The sequence below is a fragment of the Hypanus sabinus genome, chromosome 23, assembly GCF_030144855.1.
Source record: "Hypanus sabinus isolate sHypSab1 chromosome 23, sHypSab1.hap1, whole genome shotgun sequence".
Lineage (NCBI taxonomy): Eukaryota > Metazoa > Chordata > Chondrichthyes > Myliobatiformes > Dasyatidae > Hypanus > Hypanus sabinus.
The window spans coordinates 7,995,350-8,014,811 of record NC_082728.1 but is presented as its reverse complement, the minus strand read 5'-3'; the positions used below and the strand labels follow the sequence as shown (position 1 = coordinate 8,014,811).

The 19,462-nt window shown below is 40.2% G+C and overlaps 1 protein-coding gene across 6 annotated transcripts in view; it reads left to right on the top strand.

The window, feature by feature from the left end:
• The window catches only part of helz (helicase with zinc finger), a 300,135-nt gene that overhangs the window by 203,200 nt on the left and 77,473 nt on the right, over positions 1-19,462 (top strand). For all 6 annotated transcript variants that reach the window (XM_059948283.1, XM_059948286.1, XM_059948285.1 and 3 more), the window contains one exon: positions 4,804-5,011. In XM_059948283.1, the coding sequence (XP_059804266.1) occupies positions 4,804-5,011 (208 nt within the window). The remainder of the gene's footprint in view (positions 1-4,803; positions 5,012-19,462) is intronic.

Here is a 19,462-nt window from a genome sequence, read left to right as displayed (position 1 = left end):
TCCAGACTCTGGAATCATATCAGATGTACTACTCTTTCCAAAAATTTCAGTTTCATCATTAACGTTCCATTGTTGAATGCTCTGTCATGCTACTGACTTGAACATTCATGTTGTTAATGTCACTTCTGGGCTTTCTGTATTTTAGCAACATTATATCTTCTAACTGATTATTTCACTCTGCCCCCCAGGCACCTCAGATCTCTAATACTATTCAGAGCTGATCAGTAGGGACTAGCCTTGGAATGACTTTGCAATTTTCTCTCCCCTCCTTGATTCTGATTTCCTGAGTAAGATGGATGCTGTGCCTTCACTTGAAAGGCCCAACTTCCATAATTGCTGCATATTGGGCACAAATGCACAGCTATATAATGCATTAGATTCTCATTTTAGAAGCTGTTTCTTGGAGGTCAAAAAGAACGCCAGCTAACAGCTCTTATCTGTCGCATTGCTTTTTAAAATAAAGTTCTTATAAGCTTTTTAAAATACACTTTGAGTAGTTTTACTCTTGTGGTAATTGAAATCACAGTCAAAATTGTGATTGATATTTTCTCAATGGGAAAAGCATTAAATCTTGTTGAATGAAAGAGCCATACGTCAAGTACAGTTCTGCCGGGTGCTAATGCCACAGACCATGATATCACAATATTAAGATTGACGGGGTGTGGTACAAAATATTTTTCTCAGTATGCAAATATAGAATGCTGCAGATCAGAAATGTAAACAAAATGCTGGGAATACCCAGGATGTCAGGCAGAGGGAATTGGAATGAGCAATTTGGCTTGCAAACCTTGTAACAAATTGGTATTATTTTCATTTTTGGCCCAAGTTCCCTCATCAAATCATCTTGAGCAGTTCGAAATGTTAACTTGTCCTTTGCGATTGTACCAGGGGATTCCAGTGAATGCCTGTGTGCTGCCAATTGCAAACATGGCTTACCTTATCTGTAGCTGATGTGCGTAGCCTGAAGTGCCTGTGTTATTTGATTGGAGGATTTTCTGATAGTGGTGATGCCTGTGAAGCTGCTGCAAGTAGGTTTTTCATTGCACTAGTGCATACTTGAATTTGTGCTTATGACAATAAACTTGACTCACCTAATTGCTTCTCCACATTTTTTTTTCCCTCCCTGACCCTGTAAATGTCTCTTTTTCAAGAGTACGTGCAGCTTGTTCCCTACAGATTTATAAGCTATTTGTACCAACCTTCCAGGCATTGCAGTTTTGGTCTTCATGAATCTGTCTTCTGGTTTTGTGACCCAATTATAGCACGATCCCTGTCAGTGAATCTCCCAGCCTGGATCACTGCAGTTAACAATAGATTTCCCTGACTGACCCCAGCTGCTTAAGCTGATTGAACCTGATCTTTGCAGATGAGTGTAGATAGACTTTAATCTAGTGGTCAGAAAATAAAGCAAATTCCATTGTGAATTCTATTATACTCTCTTTTGGGTTCAGCTCATTTGAAAGGCCAGTTAGAAATGTTCACAGTATTAGTTTATGATGGCTTGCATATATAAATTAGATCACCATGCCAACAGAGCCTGTGCTCCCTACCTCCTGTATCATTTCTGCATTCAGTCTCGGCTGGATGCATTGATACTGCCAGTATGCAGCTTAACAATTTAGAAATGTAACTCGTTAGTTTGGTCCCAGCTTTTCCACATCAGATAATAATTTCCTTTTGTTCTTGAAAAATAGATTTTTGTATTAAAAAGGTGTAGCTGTTTACTTCTGCTTAAATGTATTTATCAGTTCACCAACTCACTGCCTGAATTTTTTTGTTTTATAAATTATCCTTTTTTTTCTTGTATAATTGAACCATCTCATTCTCCATAAATCTTAAGCTAGACATTAACTGTTCCATAAAATTAGTTGAAATTTTATATATGCTGATGACTTATGCATCAAAGCACAGATTTTAACACCATGGAGAAAATGCTTTCTGAGGCCTTGGAAGGACTAACATCCTACTATAAAGAAAACCACCTCCGCACAAACCCATCAAAGACGCAAGTTCGTGCATTCCACCACAGGAACCTTGAAGCCAAACGACAGCTTAAAGTAACCTGGTGTGGAGCCACACTGACGCATCGCGAGCACCCTAACTGCTTAGGAGTCACCCTTGACCGATGTCTCACTTTCAAGAACCACAGCAATAAGACAAAGGCAAAAGTGAGTGCACGAAACGGCATCCTGAATAAGCTCACTAACACAAAATGGGGAGTAAGCTCAAAAACATTGCGAGCCAGTGCACTCGCTCTTTGCTATTCCACGCCTGCCCTGCAAGAGAAAGATCTACTCTTGCTAAGAAGATGGATACCATTCTGAATGCAAGCTGCCAACTTATCACAGTTTGTTTAAAACCAACAAACATGAACAGCCTATATATCCTGGTGGGATCACTCCCCCGATATATGAAGAACGGTAGCCAGCAAGAAAGAACAACGCCGTCAAACATCAGATGAGAGGCACCCTCTACATGGTCATACACCCACACCCAGCCGCCTAAAGTCAAGGAAGAGCTTCATGAACAGTGTTATTCCATTACAATAAACCCCATCTGAAGCCCACATTGCCTTGTGGAAAGACAGTCTCAAACAACCCCCACGATGGAAATTCCACCAAATGAAAGCCTTCCCCCAAGAGCTAATGGCAACTGGACAACCTGGAAGTGCCTTAACAGACTTAGGACTGATGTAGACCATTCAAAGGTGTCACTTAGCAAATGGGGATATACAACCAGCCAGACAACTTATGAATGTAGAACTGAGCCACAAACCATGCAACATCTCCTGCAATGCCCATTGCTAGAGGAACCCGTACTGTTGCAGATCTTGCGGAATTCAACAACAAGGCGCAAAAATGTGTCCAGTTCTGGCTGGGCCATGTATAGACTGTTCGTGGACACGGTAAGAAGAAGTTTAAAGGAAGTGTCTGACCATCCTGGCCATCAACATCTCAACATCCATCCCAGGCCCAACATATTGATTCAATCTCAAAGAAGACACGCAGCGGTTATATTAAGTTTGGAGTTTGAGGATGTTTGGTATGTTACCAAAGGCTAGCACATTTCTCCAGATGTGCCATGGACAGCATTCTGGCTGGTTGCACCTCCCTCTAGTATGGAGGCTCCAATGAACAGGACTGGAAAAAGCTGCAGAGCGTTATAAACTCAGCCAGCTCCATCAAGGGCACCAACCTTCCCACCATCTAGGACATCTTGAATGGGCAATGCCTCAAGAAGGCAGTGTGCATCATTATACATCCTTGCTATATAGGATATACCCTCTTCTCATTGCTACCATCAGGAACAAAGTACAGGAGCATGAAAACACTCAACATTTTACAAATAGTTTCTTTCCCTCTGCCATCAGATTTCTGAAACGTCCATGAACCATGATCACTACTTCACTATATGCCTCTCTTTTTACACTATTTATTTCTTACTGTAACTTCGAATAATGTTTTATGTATTACACTATACTGCTGCTGCAAAGCAACACGTTACATGACAAATGTCATGATAATAAATCTGATTCTGATCCTGACAAGTCTGATTCTTTCTTCAATTTCAGTAGCAATCCCAGTTTTGTTATAAGGATCCCATCAATCCTGCTCATGGACTGGTTGTCCCATGCGCCTCAGGGAGGAGGCTATCTAGCATTCTCACCAGGACCACCAGACTCAAAAATGGTCACTTTCCCAAAGCAGTAAGGCTGGTCAACACCTCCATTCAATAATCCTCAGCCCCCTTTTTATTATTGTTGTTGTTCTTTATCTTATTGTGTTTTTTTGTCCTGCATTGAATCCGGAGTAACAGTTATTTCATTCTTCACACTTGTGTACTGGAAATGTTAAACAATCTTGAATCTTGTATCTTGAATCTCTTATTTTGTGTGTGATTGGGAATATTTGTGCAATTTGAATTGTATGCACAAACATGTGCTGGCAGTTGGGATTAGCAGCATGGGCTGAAGGGCTATTTCCTGTACTATACTGTTCTAAGCAGTTGGGAGCACCAGTGCATCAAGGTGTCATATTAACTCACTTCTTGAAATGCTGATTTAACCTTTCCCTCTGCCTCACCATCTTCCTTTCCAAACTATTTCCTGAGCTTGAAAGTTTTCATTAGTTTCTGAAAATCACTGACAATAAATTTCCATATTTCTCCATTCAAAAACCCAACAACTTGACATGCATGTCAACAAATTCAATAATGTGTGCACATTTAGTGTTGAGGAACATCATTTAATGTGAGAGCATTTATTTACTTATTTAAGATGCCAATGTGGATCTGTTGTATAAGCATGGCCATGATTGTTCTTAGTGAAATTTTTCTACAGAAGAGGTTTGCCATTGCCTTCTTCTGGGCAGTGTCTTTACAAGATGGGTGACCCCATTCATTATCAATACTCTTCCGAGATTGCATGTCGTTAGTGGTCACATAACCAGGACTTGTGTTATGTCCCAGCTGCTCATACAACTATCCAGTACCTGCCCCTGTGACTTCACATGACCCTGATTGTGGGTGGGGGGTGGGCTAAGTAGGTGCTGCACCTTCCTAACAAGGATAACCTGCAGGCTCACAGAGGGAATGAACACTTTACACTTCCTTTGGTGGAGCTGTACCCCTATTCTGCCACCCATTGGTAGCTAATGATATGTTCTTCAGTTCATTTCTGATTTGTGCAAATGTCCAGTAATGTATGTTGTTTGTATACCTGGGTATGGAGTACATTCGCTAAAATTTTGAGCTACCGCAAATATGGGGACCACTCCTTTTAATATTATGTTCTTACTCCTGAAGGAAATTCTGGGAAAGCTTCATTGATATCTGTCATGAGAACAACAGTCTCCATGGGATCACATTTGAACAAATTAAGGCACAGCTGGAGGCACTGGAGTTGAAGAAGACTTATGTCCTTAATCCTCTAGCTCCAGAATTCATCCCAAGAGCCCTCAGACTTCAGCAGCCGACGAATACCAACAAGCAGCAACAGCCATCCCCGCCGAAGGTACAGTGACTGGTTTATATATTTCCTCAAGGCACTCTCAATTTCAGACTGAGTGTCTTTTTTTTCATCTCTCTTTTCTGTTGTGGCCTCTTGTACATGTTAGTGATTTTGAATTTGTGTTAATAGACTAACTGAGGTACTGTTCCACAAAATGACAATGCTTTTATAACATTGATCCCCATCCAGGAGGAGGCTTTACATAAAGATGAGGTGCTTTCTCAAAGAAGACAACAGTGACTTGCATAGTCAGCTCAGCCAGCTCCTAATACCCTTTAGGAAGTGGTGTAGGTATTTATTAAAGCAAGATTAATGTAAAAGTTGGGATTGTTTATTTTCCAGTCTGATGATTTCTTAGTTTCAGTTCAAGTATAGTAACTTCAGCAATAGTCTCAGGCCCTCTTTGTCAATCTATAAACTGTGCGTGTTGTTGGTTTTATCTCACAGATTGCTTCAGATTCAAGATGGGGACAGTGTAGCATCTGTGCAGGGAATGTGGAATCTGAGAGAGTTGGTCAAATTGATGCACTTACTTAAGTAATCATATTGAAGGATTGTGAAATTACCAGTGCCATGACTGATAATTCGTGGCCTAAAATTAATGAATTCAATGTCAAATCAGATATGTATAGAAATAAGAATGGAAAGAAAGATTGGATTGACAAAGTGGAGGAAAGTATCTTCGTTTAATATGGTTTTTCCTGATATCAACAGCAGTTAAAGCTGAAGAAATGAGACTGCACAACTGTAATAGTCAATTTTAAGCGCGGAAGAGGGTGACTGACAGTTATAAACAATTGTCTTTTAAAAACCTGCTTAGATTTGAGTCACTTCACTTAACCTTCCGTGGGCAAGTTTAGTTTGTGAAGAGTGCATTATTTTAAATGGTGAGAACAAACATGATGATAATGTTCCTGAACATTTAGATTTCCAAGCTCAATGATAAATCTAAAATCACCTGATATGACTTCAGTGGTTGCAAGATGTTAGAATCTTTTATTAAGGGTGAGGTTTCAGGGAACACCGTAAAGAAGATCAAAGTCAGCATGGTTTCTTTAAGGCAATCTTACCTGACAAATCTGTTGGAATTCTTTGAGGAAATAACTGGCGGAGTAGACAAAGGGAAGTCTGGATGTTGTTTACTTGGACTTTCAGAAGGCCTTTGACAAGGTGCTGCACATGAGGCTGGTAAACAAGTTAACAGCCTGTGGAATTACTGGAAAGATGCTAACATAGAGGCAAAGATTGGCAGGAGGCAAAGAGTGGGAATAAAGGGAGCATTTTCTAGTTGGCTGCCAGTGATTAATGGCGTTCTGCAGGGTTCAGTGTTGGAACTGCTTCTTTTCATGTTATGTGTCAGTGATTTTGATGAAGGAATTGGTGGCTCTGTGGCCAACTTTATGGGCAATCCTAAGATAGGTGTAAGAACAGATAGTATTGAGGAAGCTGGAAGACTGCAGTAGGACTTGGGCAGATTAGGAGAATGGCAAATATGTGGCAGATGGAATTCAGCATAGGGAAGTGAATGGTCATGCAATTTGGTAGAAGGAATAAAGGCATAGTCTATTTTCTAAAAGGGAGCAAATTAAAAAAATCAGAGGTGTACAGGGACTGGGAGTCCGAGTGCACGATTCCCTGAAGGTTAACTTGGAAGTTAAGTTGGTAGGAAGGAAGGTAAATGCAATGTTAGCATTCATTTCAGGAGGACTAGAATATTAAAGCAAGGATATAACACTTAGCCTTCATTAGGCATTGGTCAGACACACTTGGAATATTGTGAGCAGTTTTGGGCTCCTTTTCTAAGTACGGAAGTGCTGGCCTTGGAAAGAGTTCAGAGCTGATTCATGAGAATGATCTCAGGAATGAAAGGGTTAATGTTTGAGGTGTGTTCGATGGTTTTGGGCCTGTATTCGCTGGAATTCGGAAGAATGATGGGGGATCTCAGTGAAACCTGTTGAACATTAAAAGCCCTAGATAGAGTGGATATGATGAGTATGTTTCTAGTGGTGGGAGAGTCCAGGATCAGATGGCACAGTCTCAGAATAGTTGAACGCCCCTTCAGAACAGAGGAGAGGAGGAATTTCTATGGAATTCATTGCCACAGATGGACGTGGAGACCAAGTTATTAGGTATATTTAAATTGAAAATTGATTGGTTCTTGATTAGTAAGGGTGTCAAAGGTTACTGGACGAAGGCAGGAGAATGGGGTTGAGAGGGATAATAAATCAGCTGTGATTAAATGGAAGAGCAGACTCAATAGGCTGAATGGCCTAGTTCTGCTCATGTGTCTTATGGTCGTACCATACAATTTAATGCTATAAACCTCATTGTTATTATTGGCAATTGCCTTTTGAATAATAGTATGAGGAAGCAAAGGCCATATATATGAGCTTTAAAATATGAACATTTATCTGAAGCAATATTTGCTTACAATTTTTAACTGATGGTGTATAGTTTATTGCAGAATATTCCTTAACTGTTTATGAATCACACCAGTTATTTATTACACTAATTTGGCTTCTCCCTCTGGGTATCCTGACTGGTACTTAACAATTTGTCTTGAAGATGTAAATTTGCTGATGGTCAAAGTAAGATGAAAAAGGTTTTATACAAACACAAAACCAGTCAAAATAGTCAAAGCAAAATCTACAGTTGCTGGAAATCTGTAATAAAAAGCAGAAATGCTAGTAATAGTCAACAGGTCAGGCTCTCATCTATGAAGAGAGAATTAAAATTTATATTTCAGGCTTGTGATCTTTCAAATGATTCAGTAAAGGCTAAAAATCAAACTTTAAGTTACAGCAAAGTGGGAGGTGGAGACCAGGTGACACAAGAGTTGGTACTATCAGCTTAGAGAGTGTACATTCTTCATGAAACTCGGGAGCAAAAGTAAACCTCTTGGCCCCAGGGGCTTTGCTTCATTGTAATCTCAATTCTACCTTCCCTTCTATCCATGGTAGCCTTCCAGTCCCCTGCTTATCATATAACTACCTCTGTTTTTAAAATATTCCAGGACTCCTCTTCCGATATCTTTGGAAGGATATATGTGTGTGTGTTACAGTCCATCTGCCATTTCTCCATCCATTTCTGTGACTGATCTATATCGCATTGTATACTTTGCCTGTATTCTACGCTGTACACAACACCACCTCTTTGTATCATCTGCAGACTTACTAACCCACCCATTTATATTTTCATCCAGGTTATTTATATACATCACAAACAAATTTCCTGTCTTGTAACTTTTGATGCCCTTACTAATCAAGAACCTATCAACCTACACCTTAAATATACCCAATAACTTGGCAACCACAGCCGACTGTGGCAATGAGTTCTGCAGATTCACCACCCTATGACAGAAGAAATTACTCCTAATCGCTGTTCTAAATGGATGCTATTCCATTCTGAGACTTGTAGATTCGTCACATTTATTTTCTTGGCCCTGAAGGTTGTTGTTGTACTGCCTTCACACCAATAAATATTGAAGCAGAAAACTTTGCGCCAGAAAAATAAATGGTAGGTTAGAGTTCATTGGGTTTGTTGGTTATTGAGGTTAGTATTTTGTGAAAACAAAATGTTGGTAAATCATGGTAAAGCATGAAGGAGGTGTGGGACAGGATGAAGATCATCACCAGATGCGGTGCAAAGCGGGGGGCAAACATAAGTAGAGATGTGGAGAAAGCGAACCAGCTGAATAACTTCTTCAATAGGTTCGATAGCACAATCTCATCCTCACCACAGAACTACACACCAGGCTTGTCTCTCTACTCGTACTCCCTCTCACTTCCCTCACAGGAAAATAGCCACTCACAGGAGACCTTACCCACGCCCAAGATTACGGCTGCACAGGTGAAAGATCAACTGAGGAAGATCTGTACCAGCAAGGCAGTTGGACCGGATGGAGTATCCCCACGATTACTGAGGGCCTGTGCGTCTGAGCTGGGAGAACCCCTTCAGCGCATCTTCAACATGAGCCTGGAGCAGAGAAGGGTACCCAGACAGTGGAAAACATCCTGTATTGTCCCGGTACCGAAGAAATCACAACCAAGGGAGATGAATGACTTCAGACCTGTTGCTTTGACGTTGCACGTGATGAAGACCATGGAGCGGCTGATAATACAGAATCTGAGGCCACAAACCAGGCACGCCCGGGATCCTCTTCAGTTTGCGTATCAGGAGAAGGTGGGAGTGGAGGATGCTATCACGTACTTGCTGCACAAATCCCTCTCTCACCTGGACAGGGTCAGTGGTGCTGTGAGGATTACATTCCTGGACTTCTCTAGTGCCTTTAACACCATCCAGCCCAAGATCTTAAGGCACAAACTAACGGAGATGGGAGTAGACTCACACATGGTGGCTTGGATAACGGACTACTTGACAGACAGACCTCAGTATGTGCGGTTGGGAGACTGTAGGTCTGACACAGTGGTCAGCAGTACAGGAGCGCCGCAGGGGACCGTGCTCTCTCCGGTCCTGTTCACCCTGTACACATCAGACTTCCAATATAACTCGGAGTCCTGCCATGTGCAGAAGTTCGCTGATGACACGGCCATAGTGGAGTGTGTCAGAAATGGTCAGGAGGAAGAGTATAGGAAACTGATACAGGACTTTGTGATATGGTGCAACTCAAACTACCTGTGTCTCAATATCACCAAGACCAAGGAGATGGTGGTGGACTTTAGGAGACCTAGGCCTCATATGGAGCCAGTGATCAGTAATGGAGAATGTGTGGAGCAGGTTAAGACCTACAAGTATCTGGGAGTGCAGTTAGACGAGAAGCTAGACTGGACTGCCAACACAGATACCCTGTGCAGGAAAGCACAGAGTCGACTGTACTTCCTCAGAAGGCTGGCGTCATTCAATGTTTGTAATGAGATGCTGAAGATGTTCTATCGGTCAGTTGTGGAGAGCGCCCTCTTCTTTGTGGTGGCGTGCTGGGGAGGCAGCATTAAGAAGAGGGACGCCTCTCGTCTTAATAAGCTGGTAAGGAAGGCGGGCTCTGTCGTGGGCACAGAACTGGAGAGTATGACATCGGTGGCAGAGTGGAGGGTGCTGAGTAGGCTACGGTCAATCATGGAAAACCCTGAACATCCTCTGCACAGCACCATCCAGAGACGGAGAAGCAGCTTCAGCGACAGGTTGCTGTCAGTGCAATGCTCCTCAGACAGGATGAAGAGATCATTACTCCCCAACGCCATTCGGCTCTACAATTCAACCACCAGGGGCAAGACATGTTAAAGTGCCGGGGTTAGGACTGAGCTTAAGTTATTTTAGTAAACTATTTAAGAACTTTTTAAAAGCTATTTATTAATGCTTTTTGGGAGGGTGATTTTAGATGCATGTTATATTTATACTGAGTTAAATACTGTATGTAATTAGTTTTGCTACAATAAGTGTATGGGACACTGGAAAAATGTTGAATTTCCCCTTGGGGATGAATAAAGTATCTGTCTATCAATTGTGTATGCCTGGGACTTGGAACATTAACATAATTGGATTTTAGCAGTATGGACAGAATGAGGATATAGTCAGATTATTGACAAGTTGGAGTTTAAGGGCCTGTCACTATGCTGTATCTCTAAATAAGAATAAAAACACCATGCTTAGCAATTGTAATATTTGTTTCCAAGTAATATCATTTGGTAAACACACACTAGATTTTATCCTGAAAATTTACATCACAAGAGCCAGAAATTGATTTTATAGACTTGCTATTACCATTTTGTAATCCACCTGAAGTTGATTATTAGTGTTGCAAATGCAGCCTTTGTGACAGATAATGATGGGGCTACTTTACAAATTGTATTAAATCAGTTATCAGTCTGATTTCACAAAGAAAGCAAACCTCAGTGAGCCAAGCACTCAGTGAGTAGATGTACCATTCCATGAATTTTGTATGTATTCAGAAAATGCTAACAAGTCTGTATATAAACTGTGTCGTTTAATGCATTTGCTTTTATAGTAATTTATATTTTAGCATTAATTGACATTTATAAATAATTTACACTTTTAAATATATTTTTTTAAATCTTTCATTGATGTGATTACGTATGATTGCCATAGTTTATTTCCCCATAGTTTGTTTCAGCATCTTTGCTCTCTTCACAACTCATTTTTGAAAAGAAGGAAGCTAAATAAGGTTGTAAATAATTTATGAGGACATTTCAGGATTTCTAAATATAGAATCATAATGATGGAGTTGACTGAAGTCTTCTGTCCAGTGGACAGCGTGGGGATAACCCTTAAATGCCACAACCCAATTAATCCTAACAGCTTTATAAATCCAAATTTATATGATTCTAGCGGGGCTTAAATTGCGTGTGTTGCACATGTCATTCATATAAAGTCATAGAGCACTACAACATCGAAACAGGCCCTTTGGACCATCTAGTCCATGCTGAAATATTATTCTGCCTAGTCTCATCGACCCTGAACTAGTCCATGGCCCTCCATACCCCTCCTGTTATGTTTTGTAACTTCAAAATATAAACTAATTGAAGAAAAACACAGAGCTGAGAATAACATGTCTACTCTTAGTTTCATCTTTTACTTTTAGCGAAGCATGCACATCTGATGGGATGTGATGACATTGTCTGTTCATGTACTTTTACATATAACATGTAATGAATAATGTAAAGAACAATGCTTATTTGAACAATATATTTACAATAATACTCAAGTATTACTGAAATATTAAATCCACATCACTCCTCCCTGCTTAGCTATAAACTCCAACTCAACATAGAATGCATCTCAAATTATATGTGTGTGTGTGTGTGTATATGTCCAGATGACACCAGACGTAAACTCAATGGTGTAGGAGAGTGGTCCAGTTCTGTCCTTAATCTTTCCAAGTACACATACTTGACCATCTCTGTAGTCCCTCATCAGGATTGCTTGGCCAGGTGTGAAACATCGAATCTCCTTGTTTGAAGAGCTCTCAATTTGTCTCAAGTGTATGTGCTGCATACTCCTCCTGAGACTGGATTTGACGAGATCCAAGTGTAAGTGCAGGGGACAACCCAGAAACAGCATAGCTGGTGAGGTGTTGGTTCTGGAGTGTGTTGCATTGTGAAATGCAAGATGGAAATTTGTGAGCTTCTGATTCAATGTTAGTGTAGGGTGTTTTGACGTTGTTTGCAGTATGTTCCTTGGACTCTGTACAAACCTTTCCAACAAACCATTTCTAACTAGGTAGTATGGTGCATTTGTAATATGTCTTATTACATTTATTTCAAGGGTAAAATAGTGTTAAATGACGGTGCCACACCCAAGTTTCCCAAAGCCCATTTGGTTTCATATGCCATCTATGATAAAGTAGCCAGTGACCTAGGTCATGTGGAGGCTGAAAGAATTCTTTCCAAGGTTAAGTGGAGCCCATGGACAACACCAAGAAATCTGTGCCCATGAATGGTCTGTCAAAATCCACATTAATCCTTTGCCAGGGCAATTACATGGTAGTAGTGGATGCAGTCAAAAAGTGGCCATAAGTGTTCTCACAAATCCTGGCACATCCATTCTTGGCTGTTGGGACTATTGTATCCATCGTCACTGACTGTGTTCCAGAACACCAGTCCTTGAGAAAAACTTCTGAACACATCTAAACATTTCAATTCAGCCATGTACAATGAAATGGATTCCCCTTCTTTTTGATTCCGCCAATGAAACGTGTTCTGCAGTCAACAATAGTCTTGGTTCCAAATTTCCTGCATTACTTTCACAATATTAGCAAAGCTCATTTTGACTGGTTTGGTTGGAGCAGTCAAACTTCCAAGTAAACTGTATGCTCTTCCACCAACAGACTCAGTGAAACTGGCACTCGCTTCTCATTGGCTAATTCATTTGCTTCAAAATACTGCTCAATTTGTTCAGTATATATATTTCAGTTATCACTTATGCAATCAAAAGCATCTGTCTTTCTGATGTAGAAAGTCATTTCTGCTCTTTATTAAAATTTATGATTATTATCACCTGGTACTCAACTGTTTATGAACCAGTGAATGTGTCCATTTTCTGACTTTTATTTTGAACTTGTATGTTTCACTGCATTTCAACAGGTAGTGTCTGTGGTCTTGGGTTTGTTTTAAAAGCACCTCGTCACCACTGTTATGTTTTATAACTCCAAAGCATAAGCTAATTGAAAGAAAAACACAGAGCCAGGACTGACCTGTCTACTCTTAGATTTGTTTTAGCAAAGTGTGCACATATGACATGGCGTGATAACGTATGGCATTCGCATACTTTACATATTACCCATAATGAATTATGTAAACAACAAAATTACTTAATCAAACAATCCATTCACAATATTACTCAAATATACTGAAATACTAAACACACACCTCCCATCCATGTGTTTATCAAAATTTACCTTAAATGTTGAAATTGAGCCTGTATTTAAAATTTCCACTGGCAGGTAATTCCACATTCTCATCACTCTTTGAGTTCTCCTTAAATATGTTACCTTTCACCCTTACCTCATGACCTCTAGTTCTTACCTCACCAAATCTCAGAGGAAAACGCCTGCTTAAATTTGCCCTATCTATACCCCTCATAATTGGGGCACTATGGTAGCATAGCAGTTACTGTGACATTATTACAGCTCAGGGCATCAAAGTTCGGAGTTCAATTCTAACACCACCTGGAAGAGGTTTGTATGTCCTTCCTGTGTGTGTGTGGTTTTTCTCCAGGTACTGTGATTTCTTCCCACAGTCCAAAGACATACCAATTTCATAGGTTTATTGGCCATTGTCAGCTGTACTGTGATTAGGTTAGTGTTAAATATGTGGGTTACCAGACTTGTTGGGCTGGAAGGGCCTGATGCACACTGTATTGCTAAATAAATAGATAGCTTTACATACCTCTATCACATCTCTCCTCATTCTCCTGTGCTCCTGGAGAAAAAAGTCCTTACCTTTTCAACCTTTACCTGTAACTCAGGTCCTCAAGTTCCAACAAATTTTCTCTGCACTCTTACAATCTTATGTGTCTTTTCTGTAGAAAGGTGACCAGAACTGCACACAATACTATAATTTAAGCTTCACAAATGTCTTACACAACTTCAACATATCATCCCATGTTATATGTTCGGCATGTAAATATTTCTACCCCATTGATTCTTTGCTTTGATTTTCAAATGCTAAGGTCAAAATACATCCAATTTGACCTCAAGTTAAAGGGTCACCTGATCACCCAGATATTGCACTAACCAAGGACTGAAATTAAATGAAAAGTATGATTGTGTTATAAACTTGATCATCTTGTTGGCTGAAATGTTATTTTAACAACACTGCAGATTTGTTCTTTTTATGAAGTAAGAAAGAACACAGGAAAACTAATTTTCTGCAGGAATAAAAGACTTAATTTGAGAACAGAGATTACTCTTCGTACATTGCCGAATACAATGAAGAGCCTTGTGACAATTCTGTATATAGCTTTGTATATTTAAATAAAGTAATCACTGTAGTGTAGTCATCTTCTTCAGAAAATATTCACTTGCTTTGGGATATAAAAGCGATTTCAGTCATGAAGCAGACTCTGTGCTTTCCTTTGTCTTCAAGTGCTGGCAGCAGTTCAGTTCACAGTAGACTGTCTGCTGTTATCTATGGTTGGCCTACAACAGACCAAGAAGTTACTTCACATTTCTCCAACTGTTCGGCCAAGTTTGTTGTAATGTGTTCAGTGAAATCAGTTATTGTGATTCCTTCTAGATGAACCCAGACAGGTGGATGTGCTCTGGCAAGAATATTCCCTGTAGTCTCCATTTCCCTCTATCTTCCATGTGCAGTTATGCACAGATCTGTTAAAAATTTTTATTAATTCTAACGTAGGACAAGATGTAGTGTCCAGCCACTGTTCAGTTTACAGATACTCATTGACAGGTGATCTAATCAGCTTTTAAAATTATAATTCAATGTCTGTAATTCAAATAATAATTTGATCCCCGTTCTTCCTACTTTATAAGTTGAACACTGTTAATTCTCTTTGCAAAAGTTATAATGTTTATGCCCCTGGCTTCTCTTTTCTGCTTCATTGAACCTGTCTGCCACCCTTTAGTTCATGGAGTATGTTTCCTTAAGCTTCTGCTGCTTTTGACGACAATGCCCATAGCAAGAGTGTTTTTTTCTCATTGCTAATAACTACAACTGAATTAAGTGGCTAAAGCCTTCTGGCTCAATGCACCATCAAGGAAAGTAATTGTTACATGTATATAGCATTATTAGATTCTAATCATGTGTAATCTGAAGAAGACTAAGATTATGACTAACCAATTTCAATCATGATGGAGAGGAAATTGAAGTGGTTGACAGTTTCAACTTACTTGGATCAATGATTAATACTGAATGGTAAGCAGTCAAGGAATCCAGAGAAGGATTGCCCTTGGCAGAGCAGCCATGAAGGATTTAGAGAAGATCCTCGGGAACAGGAATCTATCTCAACATATAAAGGTTTGACCTATACAGGGAATGGTGTTCTCAACGACGTTATATGGATGCGAAAGTTGGACAATAAAAGAGAATAGGAAGCGTATTGATGCCTTTGAACTGTGGTGCTGGAGAAAAATACTATGCATCTCGTGAAGTTCTCACAGAACAAACAAATTGTTCCTCAACGAGATCAAACCAAGTCTATCTCTGGAAGCTCAAATGACAAGACTCCATCTATTGTACTTTGGGTACATCATGCAAAGAAACAGCTCGGTGAATAAAGGATATCATGCTCAGCAAGGTGGAGGGACAACAGAAGAGAGGAAGGCCGCCAATCAGATGGGTGGACACAATGACGACAGCTATGAACACAATGTTATTAACAATGAGCCGCCTTTGTGAGGGTTGAAACAACTATCCATTGGGTTGCCATGAGTCGATGACTCAGCATTTAACATAAAGAACAATGTCCAATAAATTTCCCTGTTTGCTCTTGCATCCCTTACAACCCACTTCTACACTTTAAAGATTTAAATTCTTTGAGGATGTGACAAAGCACATTGATAAAGGGGAGTAGTAGGTGTGGTGTATATGGATTTTAGCAAGGTTTGATAAGGTTCCTTGTGGTAGGCTTATTCAGGAGGTTAGGAGGTGTGGGATTCAGGAAACTTGGCTTTTTGGTGACAACAAGGAAGTATTTCATTCAAACCTTACCAGGATCTGTGTGCATAACTTGAAATTTCAGTTCTGTAAGAGATAGCTGTATTTGTCAAAAAGGTACCATTTTTGGTAAGGGACATCTTCCCTGATGGCTCAGGTGGACAGGAGAAATGAACATTGGAATATACAGGTTTGAGGAGGTGCAGGCTTACAGACGGATTAATGTCGTGGCAAGGGTTTTGAATCTGCAGATAGGTGAAGATTGAGGCACGGAGTTTCAATTTGTGGACAAGTGAAGATCAGATGGGTCAAGAGTGGGGCAAAGATTTTTAATCTGTGGACAGGTGAAGATCAGGGCACAAAGTTTGAGTTAGAGTCACCTGGTGATGAGATGGGTAGGAGCCTGCCATGTGAATCTAGATGGCAACTAGAAAGCAGTTGTGCAATCTGATTAGTTTTGTTAAAATAAAGTAAGTGACTCATTGTCAATGAGAAGTGCAGTCTTAATGATAGGATCGTGCAGCATAGAAACAGGCCCTTTCAGCCCACCCTGTCCATGCCACTCATAATGCCTATCTGTATTAATCTCATTTGCACACACTTGGCCCATAATCCGTCCACATCTTTCCTATTGAACATACAGAGTAAGCACGTGGCCTTTAGAAGCACTAACATACAGTGAGACCTTTGGCTGCAAGTTCACAGCTTCCTGAAAGTGAATAACTGGATAGGGTAGTGAAAAAGGCTCTTGGTACATTTGCTTTCATGGACCAAAGCATTGAGATTAAGAGTTGGGACATCGCATTGCATCGCATCGCATTACTAAGTATTGGTGAGACTGTATTTAGGGTATTGTGTACACACTACAAGGAAAATATGTTAGTAATAGAGAGAGAGAGAGAGAGAGAGAGAGAGAGAGAGAGAGAGATACATCAGGATGTTGTCAGGAATGAAGGGCTATTAGATCTTCAATAATCTTCTCCCTGCTTCCCTTAGGATTCTTGAATAGTCCCATCGGGAATGGGTATCATGCTCCAGTATATCTCACACTTCATCCTTCCTGATACAGATGTTCTCCAAGATATTAGCATTCTCATCCCCTCTGAGTCTATCTCTCTGGTGAATGCTGGTGTGAAGAATTTAGACTCTCATTTATATGAAACTTTGTGGCTATATTTGGAGCTTTGTGTGCAGTTCTGTCACTGTGTTACAGGGACAACGTGGATGCTTGAGTTTGGATAAATGGGTTGTTAGCTCTGGAGTATTGGAAGCTCGTAGAAGTGTATAAAATAATGAGAGGCATAGATAAGGCAGACACACGCCGTCTGTTTCCCAGGGTGGAAATACCAAAACTAGAGGGTATAACTTTAAGTGGAGAGGGGAAAAGGCATGCTTTTTACAGGGTGATAAGTAGTTGAAATGCTGTGCAAGGGAAATGGTAGAAGCAAATACCATATATATTTGTTGCCACGAGCAGCAGTGGAGGCCAAGTCATTGGGTGCATTTAAGGCAGGGATAGATAGGTTCTTGATTAGCCAGGGCATCAAAGAGTATGAGGAGAAGGCAGGGGAGTGGGAATGGCTGGAAGAATTGGATCAGCCCATGATTGAATGGTGGAGCAGATTTGATGAGCCAAATGGTCTACTTCTGTTCCTATATCTTATGGTCTTATATACATTAAGAACTTAAAGTATTGCAGGTCTACACCATCAGCAAGTTGCTCACTGGTGGAGAAAATGAAGGAACTGCACAATGTGATGCTGCTTGAGTTGATGGAGGCTTACAGTCTAATAGCGAGTTGCATCTTGGTCGCTTTTCTTGTGATTACAAGACCCTTGTGGACATTGTTAATCTGGTATGCTGCAAGTTCGATTTGCTGATTTATTAGCTGAGAGCAGGAGCAGATGGCAGGGGAGCTGTGTGGCCTCGATCGTAGCAAGGACAAGCCCTCAAGCTGCGGTGTTGCCAGGAGAGAGGCAGTGAAGCTGATGCACTCCACAAGGACAGTGTGCTGCATCATTCTGAATGGCGTCAGTGCTGCCCTCCAGACAAGCTCTGTTATGGTCAACTGCAGATTTTGGCAGCACTCTAATGACTCAGGGTCCTTAAAGTGAGATCATTAGTTGTGGGAACATCTCAATAGATGAGTGTAGTTTTCCCTTTTGTTTCACTGTGTGCTTTGATGTACATGTGACAAATAAAGCTCATCTTTATATGCTTCCTCCTTTGGATCTAGTTCTAGGAGGTGAAATAGCAGGATTTGGTGATTATAAGAAGAGAAGAATTCCTGGCAGTGGCAGAATGTTTCAGCTCCAGAAACAAAAAAAAAATGCATCTTCTCTGCCTAATTAAAGGGAGAGGGGTGATTGATGAATCAAGGAATGGGAGTATCAGGAGATGGGGCAAAATGGTTTGCTATGGGGGGGGTGAAATTGTCTACAATAATCTTGGAATTGTAAATACATGTAACTGCTGAGGTAATTAACAACAGTTTGCTCATGGCTGTTGGTTTAGACTTTTAGATTAGTATCTCAAATACATGCCAGGCAACTTCAGTTGTCTCAAGACTTGGGCTTTTTTTGTGAATTACAAATCTGTGAAGAAAAGTGTAAAGAATACAGGTGTTGATGAAGAATGAATGTTCACAAACCTTTGGTTTATGACACAGGTAGCATTAAATCACCAACTGGAAGGTTTTCGGAATATGCTTTTGCTGTTACTCGTGTGCAGATTAAAAAACCTGAGTCCTTTTTAACTGACAAACCTGATTTAGCTTTCTGCAGTTAAAGTCTTGTTGATCTGCCCCCTTCGTTAATTGCAGCTTGACCCTGTTTTGATATTCGTATGAAAGAAATTGGTTGAGGCTGATTTAAAATTTTCTTAAATGTTGTTTCAGGAAGAAAGCAGCAGGCCAAACAGTTTAATTTGTCAGTTTCTGGTCCTGATTTATCTCTCCAAGGCCAAACACCCAGGAGTTTGATTACATTGAAACTTCTGAGATTAGCAGAAATCACAAGGAGCCTGATTGAACAATTAACGGGCTAAAGAATGTCAAATTCAAATGTGCTGAAATCAGTCACAGCCGTGACACAAATATAATTTACTGTTTAGCATTATGTAATATTTCATTTACTCTGTAGACCCTTTTTAAAAATTTGAAACGCAGTGCTTTTCAAGCACTTTTAACAAATACTGTGTGTCCTCCTGACAACAAATCTGACTTCATTTGTAGTATTCTACGTGGAAGAAAACAGGTGTGTGCCTCCTCATTCAGAACATTGTAAAAAGTTCTCTATTCATTAGCTTTTTGAAATTTCAACCTCTCTTCTTCACAAAAAAAATGGAAGCAAGTGCAAAAAAGAAATGA